General features: G+C 54.2%; 1 protein-coding gene across 7 annotated transcripts in view; it reads right to left on the reverse strand.

Moving 5' to 3' along the window:
- Positions 1–14,910, reverse strand: part of DAB2IP (DAB2 interacting protein) — a 188,604-nt gene that overhangs the window by 92,423 nt on the left and 81,271 nt on the right. For 6 of the 7 annotated variants that reach the window (XM_047829648.1, XM_047829645.1, XM_047829650.1 and 3 more), the window contains exon 2: positions 7,260–7,363. In XM_047829648.1, the coding sequence (XP_047685604.1) occupies positions 7,260–7,363 (104 nt within the window). Of the gene's footprint in view, positions 1–7,144; positions 7,364–14,910 lie in introns of those variants that run through there. The other variant, XM_047829654.1, reaches the window with a different exon arrangement.

The following is a 14,910-nucleotide window of genomic DNA, read 5'->3' on the forward strand; positions in this document are numbered from 1 at the left end:
ACCCTTGGGGACCAGGCCAGCTGGAGGTAGGGACGAGGCAGGACGAAGCAGGGAAATGGGGAAGCCCCGGTTCAGATGCCAGCTCTGTCCGCAGTTGGCTGTGTGACCTGGGACAATTCACCTTCCTCTCTGGGCCTCAGCATTCTCATCTATAAAATGGAGAGAACACAACTGGTTGGCAGAGGCTGGGCTGGTGCTGTGGGCCAGGCTCTGCAAGAACTTCAACACCGTTCCAACAGCAAGGGGCTGGCAGAGCTGGGATCTGAACCCACGTCGGCAGGACTTTCGGCCCCAGTTCTGACAACCACCCCACCTCTGCCAGAACACCTGCCTTGCTCCCTTTCGAAGTACTGGTGGGGGTGGACCAAGACACCTGCAAGCCATCAAAGGATGACCGCGAGAGTGTCTGTTAGCCAGCCTGACGATGGCGGCAGTGCCCCGATGCTGCCTGGCGGCCCTCAGGCTGGCCGGCCTCAGCCTGTGCCTCTCCTGCTGGAAAGTGGCCTTGGCCCCAGGCCTTGCCCCATTCCAGTGTCTCTAATTTGGGCCCTCTCTCAGGGGTCCCCCAGGTCTCTGGCCAACCCGGGCCCAGTCAGCTCAGCCACCAGGGCCAGGCCCAGCTGCCCAGAGGTGCTCCTCGATTTGAGTTGTTTCCTCCACCCAGTGGTGAGCTCGTTTAGCTCAGCCGGGCCCCTGTGGCCCTGGGGGGGGGTCACACAAACCCCAGGGACTTCCATTCTCCTCTGGGAGCGGCTGCCCAGGCGTCCACTCGCTGCCCTCTGCTGCCCCCAACTGGCAGGAAACGGCCCTGCGCAGACATCTCCAGCTCCCTCCATGTGTACTCACCACCTGGGAACTTTGTCTCTGGTCCCTTCGGTATCACTTTGCCCACCTCCACCTCCTGGTGCGGGGGCTGAGCCCTAGAAGCTCCACCAAAGGCAATGTTGCTCTGGGGCCGCAGATAATGGGTACAGAAGGGAGGGGGTCTGTCTGATTACCTGGGACTCTGGGGGAAGGTGTCTGGAAGGAGTGAGCCCCACCCACCAGAAGAGGGAACAGAGGATGAACATTGGCTGAAGGCCAGACACTGGGCCCTCACAGCCACTCTGTGAGTGAGGGGCTCCTGTGCCCATCTACAGATGGGGAAAGAGAGGCTCAGAGACCCGCGATGATACCATCATTTATTAATGAGGCAGGCAGCTCTCCAACAGCACCAAATACCACACAGCCCGCCGTCACTCGCCGGCCTGACCTCAGGTTCAGGAGGCTCCAAATAGCCCCTCACCCCATATCTCTGCCCCAAAGAGTGTCCTGGTCCACCCTGGCTGCCCTGGCCAGCTCTCGCCCCCGGGTGGCCCTGTGATAACATTCCCGTCTCCTCGAGTCCCGCTGCAGGAAAGGAGCTTCTCCCTGCAGAAGGTGGACACAGACCAAAATGATAGTAATTTTCCTTTTGGGTTTGAACAGTTTAATAACAATTAGCCTCTCTCCACCACCCTCTCATCCGCAGAACACTTGCCACCCACCGGGCCGGGAGACTCCAGCTCACAGGCCTCCACTGAGCAGGGTATTGTGAGGAGGGGCCCGGGGCACCCATCTGTGGGACCCCGATCCAGGGCCCAGCCCTACTACTCAGTCACACCCGACCATGGCCGCACGGGTGACATCCCCACACCGGTTTGGGGGCCACAGACACAGATGGGCCCCAAAGCAGCCTGGGGTGGCGGAGGGAGCCCCGACAAGTATTCCGGGCGAGCCTCCCCTCTCTGGGCCTTAGTTTCGCCACCTGTGCAGTGACAGAGGTGGCTCATCTGGTCTGTGAGCCTGACCAGCTTTTCCGTCTACCACCCCGATGCCTCACTAGAGTCTCCCCAGCTGAGAAGGGGCACGAATGGAGGAAGAGAGGCAGACCAGGAGGTGGCAGTGTGTGATGAGTGGGCAGGAGCCACGAGAGGCCTCTGGGGACCTTCGGACCCACAAATGCCCATTTCTGTAAGCCTCTCTTCCCAGGAAACCTGATGGAGGTGGGCAGAAGGACTCACCTGCAGGGAAGAGAGGGCTGGAAGCGGCAAGGCGTGAGCAGCCCCGAAGGGGAAAACGGACACAGGGACACCTGGGCTCGATTCCAAGCCCCGTTCCAGATAGGCTGTGTGACTTTGGGAAAGGACCCTCCCCTCTCTGAGCTCCAGGCCTTCCTCTGTACGGGGAAGCGTTCGTGATCGCTTCCAACGGCGTTCCACGGTGGTGTTGAAGGGGTCCCCCTCACAGGCCTGTGTGTTTATGTCCACGTGCCTGACACTATGTGTGTGATGGGAAAAGACAGCTGAGTCACGAAAAGGGCGCAGGGAAAAGCTGCAGGAGTGGGGAGAGGGGTGTGGAGCTGGAAGTCCGCATCCCAGAGATCTGCTGGCTCCTCTCCTACCCAGCATCGCCTGTGGCTCCTGTGCCCCACAGGGGCAAGTCCAAAGCCTCCACCCACTCACTTTCCTCTCCCGTGCCCCCTCCTTTACGTCTCCAACTCACCCAACACTCTAATCACACAGGGCCGTTGGCTTGTTCCAATTCACGTACGTCTCCCCCAGCTGGAATACTCTTCTCCCTTTGTTCCTGACAAACTCCTACACATCCCTCAAAGCTCAGCCCCAAAGATCCTCCTCCAGGATTTCTTCCCTACCGTTATCAGCTGATGGTAACTGCCCCGTGTTCTGGGTTCCCAGAGCACCCCGGCCACACCTCCATCCCACCACCCAGGGTGCACACAAATGAGCATCCAGCAGAAGTAGGTGATTGAAAGGAACTAAGACCCCCTTCCAGAAGCATCTGCAATCAACCCGCGGCTGAGTTTATCTGCAGCTTCCGCCACCCCCCTGGGCCTTCCCCTCCCTGACACTTCTCCTTCTCCATCTTGCAAAAAATAGCCCTGAGACCTAATTTCAGCTAAACCTTCAAACACGATTCTCCACTTTCAACTTCCCGAAGAGGAATCAATTGGCTGTCAAGTTTCCCAGAGCCTCTGCCGCCTCCCACACCCCAGCCCTGCCAGCCCTCCTCAAGGTCGATGGGAGGGGGTGGGGGGCAGACAGGAAGGACCCAGCCTACACCAAGGGGAGGTTGGGTCTGGGGAAGGTGGTGGGCTGAGGGGACCCGTGGGGAGACAGGTAACAGTCACCATCACCTTCCCCCCAAATCAAACCATGAATTGCTAACATGGAGTGGCAGGTGAGAAGGGGCGGCATGCTGCTGTGCTAAGGATCCCTGGGCTTTGGGAAGGGAGACGGGCCCAGGCAGAGCCCCCGGACCCCGTCTGACAGCGTGTGCAGATACGGGGCCCCAGCTTGCTGCCTGCCATCCCTCTCTTCCTTCCAGGATTCCCTACTGATGCAGAGAAGACAGATCTGGGTTTGAATCTTGGCCTCGACATCTCGGTGGAGCCTGAGAGCTGAGGGCCAGAGACGGGCAGAAGGCCCATGTGGTCACGTGCTCCCAGCTCCCTTCTCCATCCTACCCTGGTCCAGGGTCCTCCATAGCTCTCAGGGCACACCCCAACCTGCTGGCATCAGGGTCCTAGTGGTCCACTCCCCACCCCCAACTCCACCTGTAGATAGAAGGAAGTCATACCAGATGGGCAAAGGTTCTGTATCTTGTCCAGGTCACAAAGCTGATATGAGGCTCAGCCCTGAGTCTGCTGACTTCTAGCTCATTCTTTTCGTTACTGCATCGAAATCTTTAAGCGCCCACTTTATGCCCAAACCACATGTTGCCTTACAAAGTCCATACTCCTCATTTTAGAGAAGGGTAAACTGAGGGTCCCCCAGGGTCACATGATCTCCAAGAAACAGAGGTGGGACTTGTGCCCAGCCCCTGATGCCCTGTGGGGCGGCTGCAGTCCCAGGCCAAATCACAAAAGGTTAGGGCCACGTATGGGTACAAACAGCCGGGACCCAGAAGTGCTCCCAGCTGAGTGGTGACCTTGGGCGAGTCCAGCCTCTCCCAGGCTTTAGTCTTCACGGGGGAGGCAGACAGAATGAATCCGAACGAACACAACATGTTGATTCTCCATTAAACTCTGTGGTTGCACAAGGGCATTTCTGTGAGAGGGGGTGACATCCTGTCCCCCGAGTTTCAAACGGCAGCGAAGGCACCAGTTATTCAGGTATATCCTGTACTGTGTCTCCTGCCTCCCCCCGGGGCAAAACCATGTTGCCTGGGTTCCCTGGATGGGGGAGGGGGGAGGGTACACACAGCAGCAGTCAGCCAAGCACGTGAGGATGCGGCCTGTGGCAGCACATGTGAGGAAGTGCAAGCTGGGCAGAAGAGGGTGTGCTTCTGGTCCTACAAGCGTCCGTCCCCAACACCCAAGCCCGGCTCCCTCCCACCAAACGCCCTGTCCTTGGCTCTCCACCCTGACCCTCCCCAGATCTCTACTGTTCCAAAGCCAAAAAGGGAAATACGATTCCAAGGATAATGGCGGATATTCTGTATTGAGTGTCCACCCTGGGTCAGATGTGGGCCTCGACGTGCCAGGACTCACGAAGGTCCACCACAGTCCTTCAAGGAAGGGTGGACATTCCACACGTTACTGAAATGGACTGGAGGCTCAGAGAGGCTGAGTGACTAATGAGGTCACACAGGTCACGGAAGAGCCAGGATTTGAACCCAGATCCCTATCTCTGAGCCCTCTAGCACCCGTGAGCTCCAAGCACAGCCCAGTATAGACACTCACACCCTGAACTGCTCCACACAGAAAAGGGCCAAGGTGTCCAGGGAAGGACACAAAATGTCAATGTCCAACGGTCCTGGCATCCATCATGCCGAGCAAATGATTTCATGTCTCTCAGCCTCAGCTTCCTCATCTGTGAAATGGAGACACGAATGGTCCCTCCCCTCCAGGTTGCTGTGAGAAGTAGGTAAAGTGACAAGTGAACACGCTTTCCACCTTGCGGACCCAGCTCATGCAGGCGGGACTGAGTCCCAGTGCCTGGGGGTCCAGAAGCCTGGGGCTGGCTCTGACCCACACACGGTTAATGGGGCGAAGACGTCACTACCACAAGGACGCCAAACCTACCCGGCAGTTAAAGAGCCGCAGTGACAGCAACTTCAAGGTGTGATGATACATCTATCAGAGCAGCAAAAGGAAGGGGAACAGGCAAGGAGAAACACTGAGAGGTTCCGGGAGGGCAGGGGGGCAACGGCTCCCCTGCTCACGGCCGGGAGTGCACACTTGTGCCCTGACGTCAGAGAGGCTGGTCTCAACCTTGGCTCCACCATTTAGTGGCGCTTGGAGCTTAGCTGAGTGACTTCCCCTCTCTGAGCCTCAGTTTTCTCACCTGTGAAATGGGGTGATCAAAGTTTCAGCTTCAGGGCTATCTTGAGGATTAAAAAAGATCATCTACGTAGGACCGGAAGCATAGTGCAGGTGGCTACGTTATTATTAGTCTTTGTTCCCTAAGGGCCCTGAAGGCTCAGCACCAGAGGCTGTGGCCCCTAGGGCCCGGGGAAGGCAGGACTTGGCCTCAGCTCCAGTTGACTGATTAGAGTCAGGGTCACCCAGGTGTCAGCGTCTTTGCCCTCCCTGCAGGCTAGAGATGGTCTCCCAGGGGCCCCCACCACACCCAGGGGAGTGACCCTGAATCCACTCTCGGCACAGGCTTCCCTTTCCTCCTGCTGCCCAAGGCCAATTCAGAGCCTGAGGCTCACAACCACCTCTTGGGGGAGCTTTTTAAATGCAGACACCCAGGTCCTGCCCCTGGCCCACCGCACTGAAATCTTGAGGGGACCTAAGAATCTGTTTTGCAAGCATTCTTATGACACACAGACTGGCGGGAGAATCAGTTGCCCCACGGAAAGCCCCACCCCGCTTAGCCTGGCTTTTGAAGCTCCATCGGCCCCAGACTCAGCCCAGCTGCTCAGCTGCCTACCCAGTCCCCCATACCCCTCAACTCCAGTCCCACCACGCATTTCGCCGTTTCACAAACACATCAGTTTCTAGTGTGCCTCTATGCCTTCGCAGCTGCTGTTCCCCCTACTTGGAACTCCCTCTTTCACTGTGCCTGCTTACCCTTTAAGACCCAGCTCATAAAGTCAGCCTCCAGGGGGATACCCTTTCTAATGCATAGGGAACAGCTAGTTACTCCTAGCTCATCTGGAGCCCCAAAATCACACTGCATGGTGACAGCCAGGCCCGTGCCCTCTCTGTTCCGTCCACCCAAAACCCTCTTTCCCCTGCTCCCCATAGGGCTGGCGCCTCATCCCTTGGGCCTCAGCACAAATATCACCTCTCGACCACACCACCTCAAGGAAGCCCTCCTGGTGTCCTCTATCACAGCAGCCTGCTTTTCTTCACAGCACGTAGCTCGAGCATGAGAATGTCTACCAGGTCCTCTCTTGGCCACCTCCTCCCACTCAGCCCCAGTCCCAATAATGGTGCCTGGCACACAGCTGGCTTGCCATAAAAACTGCTGGATGAAGGAATGGATGAAGTATCGATCAAACATCCACCCGTCTCCTCTATAGACCATGAGCTCCCAGGGGAAGAGACGGCGTGTTCTGCTTTCTCCCTGTCTGTACTTCTCTGTGCCTCCAGTGGCCGACAGAGCACTGGACAGAGGGGCGCACGGGAACATACAATAGTGTGCGTGCTCGGCGAGGACACAGCGGGACACAGAGAGTCAGATGATAAGGGTCACCGCGTTCTGTCTCTGTAAAGCTGTTTGGGTTAGTCATAAAAAGGTGTATGCTAATGAGGCCACTGAAATCAATAGCTAGAGTATATATGCTGTGCTTTGCCAATTCTAAGGCCTCATCAGTTTTAAGATGCAGCATTATTTTATGGGTCTCCAAGAAAGAAAAAAACACAGCGATTAAATTATGACACGCCACAGACTGCAACGTGAGAGATATTAAAACGCAAAAATAAAAATCGTGCATCTTAAGAGTCGCGGAAGCGTGGTGTGCATGTGCACACGTGAGGGTGTGTTAATCTGGCCTCGCTCGCGCTAGACTCTCGCTTCCCCGGCCAGCTCGCTCTGGGCCCCGTGGCTGCGGGGCTGTCTGTCCTCCGTCTGCCCCCTCCCTCACAGGACGGGACCCCCGTGTGGCCCCCAGGCTGAGCCACAGAGAGGGGAGCAGCTGAGTGATCGGATACCTAGAACAAGGGAGGCTGGATGCTCTCCCGGTCCGTGAGGCTCCAGGAAGGGGGCCCGCGGGGTCGCAGAGTGGCACCCCAGGCCAGGTGGCGATGGTGACGCAGAGATAGTTACCGTGACCCGGAACGGCGTGGCGGCCGAGGGCTCCATGCTGGGGTTCTTCTCTGAGAGGCTGCCGGGCAGACTGCGCCGGGAGCCCGGCCTTTCCTGGGGCGACTCTGTCAACAGAGGGAGAGAGAGGGTGAGGACAGACGATCGAGGCCACTCAGTCAGGCCCTCCTGTCATTCCCCATCCTGCCCAGGACGACAGGCAACTGGTCCCCCTAAAAGAGTACAGCCACTGTGGAAAACAGTTTGGCTGTTCCCCCAGAAAGTGAAAGCCAGAATTACCCCCACGATCCAGCAATTCTTCTCCTGGGTATATACCCCCAAGAGTTGAAAACAGGGACATACACAGACTTGTATGCAAATGTGCACAGCAGCGTCATTCATAATAGCCAAGAGGTAGACACAGCCCAAGTGTCCATCCACAGATGAATGGACGATCGTTCATACACACAGGGTGGTACATCCATACGATGGAATGCTATTCCATCGTAAAAACGAACAAAAGTTCTCACACACGCTGCAGTGTGGACGAACCTTGAAAACATGCTGAGCTACCAAAGCCAGGCACCAAATGTTGTACGAGTCCACTTACATGAAACACTTGCAATCGGCAAACTCATAGAGATGGAAGGTAGGTTGGAGGTAACCGAGGGGCTGGAGGCAGGCGGAATGGGGAGGTATTGCTTAATGATAAGAGTTTCTGTTTGGAGTGATGGCAAAGAGCGAGCAATGGGTAGCAGTGATGGTCACACCGCACTATAAATGTATTTAATGCCATTAAAGTGTACCCTTAAAAATGATTAAAATGGCAAACTTCATTATATATATATATACATGTAATTTATATAAGTATATATATATATAACATATATGTGTGCGTGTGTGTGTATATATATATATAGTTGTGTATACTCCAATGTGTTTTAAAAAAAGCTCTCTCCAAATCTTCACTTCGAGTCATATATCTTGTGACATAATAAAGCTTCCTGTTCCTGGAGGTATACAAGTAGTCCCTTCAAACATGAGAATCTGTGATCTCTGGCTTCCAATTCAGACCTTCTTTTCTAGAGGCCTTAAACTCGATGGGAGTGCAAAGGCTGGTAGGTTTCAGGATCAAGGGTAGCACCCAGCTGGTTATTTCAGCGTAGCCATGGGGGGGCCCAGGGTAGCCACGGCTTCCCACAGTTCAAGAGAAGCTGGAAACCCGAGCTTTTTAAAATACGAAGTGTTTTGATTTTTAGACGGTGACAGCTTACTTACAACTCACAGCCGTGACCTGAGCCTGCCTGTTCAAAACCTCTCAGGTCAGTGCGACCTGGCCACTTGCCTGGCTGGCTCCCCCACGCCGTGCTCGGCACTGGCTATCTCTCTGCCTGTGCTCCAGCTGTGGTCCCCCACGGAGGAATCCGGTCCATCCCCTCCCACAGGCCCCGGAGGAGACCCCTGGTAATCCCTCTGCCCCCAGCTCTCAGCCCCCTTCTGGCTCCTCTAGCAACAGCCAGGCCAAGCCTCCTGCCGATGATCTCACTTCGCACACAGTACATGTCTGTCTGTCTGTCTGTCTCTCTCTCTCTCTCTCTCTCTGTCTCTCTCTCTCTGCTTGGCTATGGAACTCCTACTGCCCGTGCCCAAGCGGGCTGCATCTCATCCCCAGTATCCTGTGTGGAGCCTGGCACATGAGGGCTGCTCAGGAAAGTCCTGTTGGCTCGCAAGGAAGAAAAAGGACGGGGGGCAGACACTTCCCCGGTGCATGTGCACACACAGGGACGCATGCCCAGCCACACACTCACGTCCGCATCTATGCAGACACTCCAACGGGTACCCACGCAGACTCATCCGCAGGGACACATGCATTCGAGGACGGGTGGACGTGTGCACATCTACAGAACAGATGACGAGGAGCAGGCTGTCCCAGAAGGCAGAACGGCAATGTCTACGTTTTCCGGTCCTTTCCCTCCATGTAGCCAGATTGGACAGAGGTCTTCAGAAGTGCGGAAGGACAGAGTGGAGCCCGTCACCACGCCCCCCAGGATAGGCTCCAGTACTGAGCCCTGGCCAACGGCCAGGCAGGCAATGCCACCCTGGGCCTGGGGGAAGTGGGCCACCACGGGGAGGGGTTCAGGCGTAGCTGACTACCAGGCAGGGGCTGATACCAGGTCCAGTTGTGCACTAGCCAGCCCTGGGCCACCTCTTCCAGAAAAGCTTCCACTACTCAGCATCTCCCCAGCCCAGTGGCTGTGATCTCCCAGGGCCTCACTGCCTCCCTTGTGGTGTTTCCTGCTGAGGTTCGAACCTTCTTCCCTCCTCCTCCGCAGTCCCTGCTAGTCACACTCTAGGAGACACCACTCGTTCTGGAGGTTTCCCTAGGAAATCTCTTCTTGGGCTCCTCAGTCTACCTTCACCTCTCCCCCCACCCCCCATCACCTCCACCTGGGTGTCCACCATAACCACTGTGTCCTACTTATGTATGAGGCACTGTGCTCAGCGTCCAGAAGCCCCTCAGGAACTTCGCCTCCCTCCCCCAACACACACACACACACACACACACACACACACACACACACACCCCTCCACCGCCCTTCCTGGGCATGTGGGCCATCATGGCTCCAGGCAAGACATACATGGAGCCACCAGGTAGGGCAAGAGGAACCCAGCAAGGCTGCCTCTCCTCCGAGACAAAACCTGATATCCCCTGTGCAAAACACTGCCTCTTGCCTACTGGGTCTTAGCCAGGGGCCTTTGGGGTTACTTGATCCAACCACCCATGGTACAGATGAGGAAGCTGACAGCGGAGGAAAGGAACTTGTCCATTAGCCCCTAACTCAATAGGACTATAGCACAGACTCTCTCTCAGGTGCTCCCAAAATAGCCTTAGACTTCAATTCAGAAGCCCTGGCCACACCCCACCCATGTGAGAAGGTAGAAACGCAGGAGGAGCCTGCAGGAAGGGACAGGAGTCCCCTCCCCCCTGCACAAAACAGCCGGATCTTCTGACTTTTCAGCCTCCCCTGCATGCCCAGGGCAGAGCCCTGCCCTCCAGAGGAAAGTGACAAGGGACCTTCCTACCTCTCCAGGCAGCTTCCACTGGCCCCAGTTCCATCCTCCACTCTTTTCCACCCTGCCTTCTGCTCCACGGGGCTGACCTGTGTAGACCCCACCAGCTGAGCTTCTGGACCCCCCAGCCTCCACGAGGTTAGGCCAGTGGTGGGGGGCCCTGGCAGGAGATCGGACAGGGCGGGGGAGGAAGAGTCGCCCACCCTGGCTGCCTCCCTCCACTGATGGTCCCAGCTCCTATCAAGAGGACCCTGTCCCCTGAGCGCCCACACACCTCCCCTCCCTCAGCCTTGGTAGATCATCCCCGGTTGTCACTGGCTCTGGGGTCCCACACTCCTCTTCACGGTTCCCCACACCCGCCCACACCTCAAATCATCCTAGCGTTAAGTGCCATCTGCTTCCTGCTGGACCCTGACTGATCCACCAGGCAGGATCCCAGCTGCTTAAGACCCGGCCCCCGCTTGTGGAGCGGAGGCAACTCCTTTACAGAGGTGTGGGGAAACAAGGCCAGGAAGGAAGCTGTGTCCTGTCCTGGGTCTTCAGGGGCAGGGTCTGGGCCGGGCCAGGCTCTCTCCCCATCTGACACCCCAAAGGGCTTTCCCAAGCCTGCCAGAGGCTTGAAACACTAACAAGAAGCTTGTGGATTGCGGAATTCTGAACCAGCATTTCTTTACCTTTTATGCCTTATCATTTCCCCTAAGAGGTCTTTTTAGACATTTTTTTTCTAGCTTCCCCCCCGCCATAAAACTCTAATACCATATACAGTAGCTATCTTTATGTACTGTACATATACTGGGCTTTTATACAGTAAAAAGAGTGAAATTTGGGGGTTCCTGGGTGGCTCAGTCAGTTGAGCGTCTGACTTCGGCTCAGGTCATGATCTCACGGTTCGTGGGTTCCAGCCCCGCATCAGGCTCTATGCTGACTGCTTGCTGGGGGCCTGGAGCCTGCTTTGGATTCTGTGTCTCCTTCTCTCTCTGCCCCTCCCCCGCTCACGCTAGGTCTCACTCTGTTTCTCAAAAATAAATAAATGTAAAAAAAATTTTTTTAAATAAAAAAAAAGAGATTTTTTTTTTTTTTGCCCCTTCCCTTCTGAGAACCAACTTTTTTCACCTACTTGGGGTAATATCACCCCCACTGAGAAGGCAAGTTCTGGAGCCATTCAAATAGAATCCCCACACGACACCTTGGACAGCTATGGTGAGCTCCACCTTCCAGATGAGGAAACTGAGGTTCTGCGAGGCAAAAATGACTTCCTCTAAATTTCCCCCAGGCAGGAAGTAAGAGTATGCGCTCAAGCCCCTTAAACTGTCCCCCAGCAACCCACACTGAGGACCTCAGAGAAGGCAGAGGGTGCCTGGAGCGTGGGGGGTGGGGAGGGGTGCAAGACTGGTACTGGGAGACAGGATCCCCCCCGGCCTCTGCTGTGTGACTCCAGGCAAACCCCTTTCCGTCTCTGAGTTCATGATTTATCATCAATCCAGTGAGTCAGGAGGAGGTCAGGGCAGTGACTATCTCTATTCTCCACCACCAGAACAAAAGCAAAGACAAAAACCCAAATCCTTCTTTATGGAAAGTTGATCACCTTCCCCCATCCTAATTCTGCCTGCAAGGGATCAGACTGAGTCCTTGACAAACACACAGAGGCCTATGTCCTTTGATTTAGCAGGACTTTTTTTTTTTAATCTGGGGGCGCAGACACTGGCCTCACGTCCTCAGAGGTCTAAGCAAGACAGCTAGTGCCAAACAGAATCCCGGAGACGTTAAGTGACCTAACACTGTGCAGCGTGAAGGTGGCATCCCTAGACCTTTGGAGCACTGGCCCGGGAGTCTCCTCTCAGCTCACACTCTCTCTGTGACCTCCACATGACCTCAGGGCTCCCAACCTGCAAAACTGGGCCACCGGCCGAGCTGACCCCAGATGCCCTTTCCACGAGGAAAAGAAACAAAAGTCTCCACTTTACCAGAAGCGCCAGGCTGCATGCATTTTCACCTTCATGTGTTTGCAAAAAAAAAAATAATAATAATAATAAAATAAAATAAAATAAAATCGGTTTCATTCAAAGGCTGCCGGCTTGGTTGCCATGGATACCACCTAATCATGAAGGATGACTGTTACTTGTTCCCATGGAAACACGGAGGCCTGAGGAACATCCTGTAATTTCAGACAAGACACCAAATTTCAGTTGTCGGGTTGTACTGCCCAGATCTTAATGCCTAAAAACAGGTAGAGGCAGCAACCTCTAATACTCACATCAGGAGAAAAGAATTCAGCACGAGTACAGAAAAAGGAGAGGAGAGAAAGGGGTGTGTGCATATGTGCTGCAAACAGTGACTAGGAAAACGCAAATTAAAACTACCAGATGCCATTTCCCACCTTTCAGATAGACAAACATTAAAAAAAGAACAGTGACCCCAGTGTTGACAGGGATGGGGAAGGCTCCTTCGTCACTGCCGGTGGAGTGGGAAGGGTTTGGAGAACAATTAGGCGAGAGCTAATGGAAACGGACACACACATGCGCCCTAGGACCAGACTCCCCCCCACATGTCCAGTCTAGAACGATGCTTCATCCTTGCACATGGACGTCTGCACGAAGATGTCCCCTGCAGCACTGCTTTGTAGTAGAAAAATGTTGGGAGCAGCCTAAACGTCCACCAAGAGGGGAACGGGCCACCACACCCTGGGGCAATCATTTGGAGGAACACTATACAGCAAGGAAGAGGGTATGTCTCCGGGGGCTCCGTTCACATGGCACACAATGGCACTACAAAGGATCCAGTTGTGTGAGATCAACAGGAAGCACACCAGAAATACGGCGTTGAGTGAAAAAAAGTATGTTGCCAAAGGAAACAATGCAATCTGCTTACGTGCTCCCCCCTCCCTTTTTTTTACAAGAATGTTCCTAACATTTGTAATAGCCAAAAACCGAAACAACAAAACACCCTTCAGTAGGTGAATGGTTAAACTGTGGTCCATCCACTATGCAGGAGGCTGAATATCGGTCCCCCAAAGAAGTCCACTTTTCTTCCTAATTCCCAGAACCTGAGAATATGTTACCTCACATGGGGACTTTGCAGACACGATTGAGGTTAAGGAGACGGGAGTTTATCCTGCATTATCCAGAGGGAAACAGTCTTAAACGTGGAAGAGGAAGGCAGGAAGATGAGCCAGAGAGATGTAATGACGAAAGAGGCAGGAGACATTCTGAGCACGAGAGGAACGATGGCAGAAGGGGATCACAAGCCAAGAAAAGCTGGGAACACTCCTCTGTTGACAGCCAGTAAGAAAACGGGACCTCGGTCCTACAACTACACGGAGCTGAATTCGGCCAGTGAAATGGATTTTTCGAAAGGAACCCAACCTGCTAACATCTCAATTTTAATCCCGTTGGACCCACAGTAGACTTGTGACCTACAGAACTCTAGGACGGCACAGCTGTATTTAAGCTAATTTTTTTCTAGTGTTTATTGTTTTTAATTTTTTTTTTTTTTTTTTTTTGAGACAGAGGGAGACAGGGCATGAATGGGGGAGGATCAGAGAGAGAGGGAGACACAGAATCGGAAGCAGGCTCCAGGCTCTGAGCTGTCAGCACAGAGCCCGACGCGGGGCTCGAACTCACAGAATGTGAGATCATGACCTGAGCTGAAGCCAGACGTCAACCGACTGAGCCACCCAGGCGCCCCTAAGCTGCTAATTTTTTTTAAGTTTTTTTTTTGTTGTTGTTAGTAATCTGTACACCCAACATAGGACTCAAACTCACCATCCAGAGATCAAGAGTCGTGTGCTCTCCTGACTGAGCCAGCCAGGCACCCCTAAGCGCTACATTTTAATCTGTTGTCGCACAATAAGAAACAAACACACATGCTGTGAAGTATTACACAACAATGAAAAAAGAACGCACTAATAGATTTCCACAACTTGGGTGGATCTCAAGGGCATTATGCTCCGGGGGCGGGGGGTGGGGCGCGGAAGCCAATATCAAAAGGCCACGTAGTGTCTGATTCCATTTACGTGGCATTCTGAAAGTGGCAAAGTTCTAGAGATGGACAGTTGAATAGTAGCTGCCCGGGGTTGGGAATGGTGGGGGGTGGGCAGGTGGGCGTAGCTATAAAGGGGCATCACCAGAGATCTTTGTGGTGACAGAATAGTCTTGTGTCTTGATTGTGGTGGTGGTTACATGAATGTGGATACATGTGCTAAAAATGGCACAGAATTATACATACATGGTCCCAAGTTTCAGAAGGGGAGAGAAAACAGTGGATGAAAACAGCCCCTGACATCCAGAAGCCGACCTGACATTCACCGCTACGTCATGCTATTCTCCTTCTGGACATAAACAATCTTATAGGGTACCAGTCTGAGACGAGGTTACCATGATAAAGTGAGACAAAACAGGCCACTTCATAATTTTGTCTAAGCAACTGACAAAAAGCTGGGTCACTGTACCACCCGCAAAACAGCAAACACCCTCCCACGTTGGCTAAAATGACAGACCGCTGCTGCTTTAACAATGACAGCTTTATTATCATCATGCTTACCTCCTCCCCCCAAAGATGAATTTTGAGATAACCTATCATGGAAGCACCCCGCTTTCTGGCAGCA

The sequence above is a fragment of the Prionailurus viverrinus genome, chromosome D4 (genome assembly GCF_022837055.1).
Source record: "Prionailurus viverrinus isolate Anna chromosome D4, UM_Priviv_1.0, whole genome shotgun sequence".
NCBI lineage: Eukaryota > Metazoa > Chordata > Mammalia > Carnivora > Felidae > Prionailurus > Prionailurus viverrinus.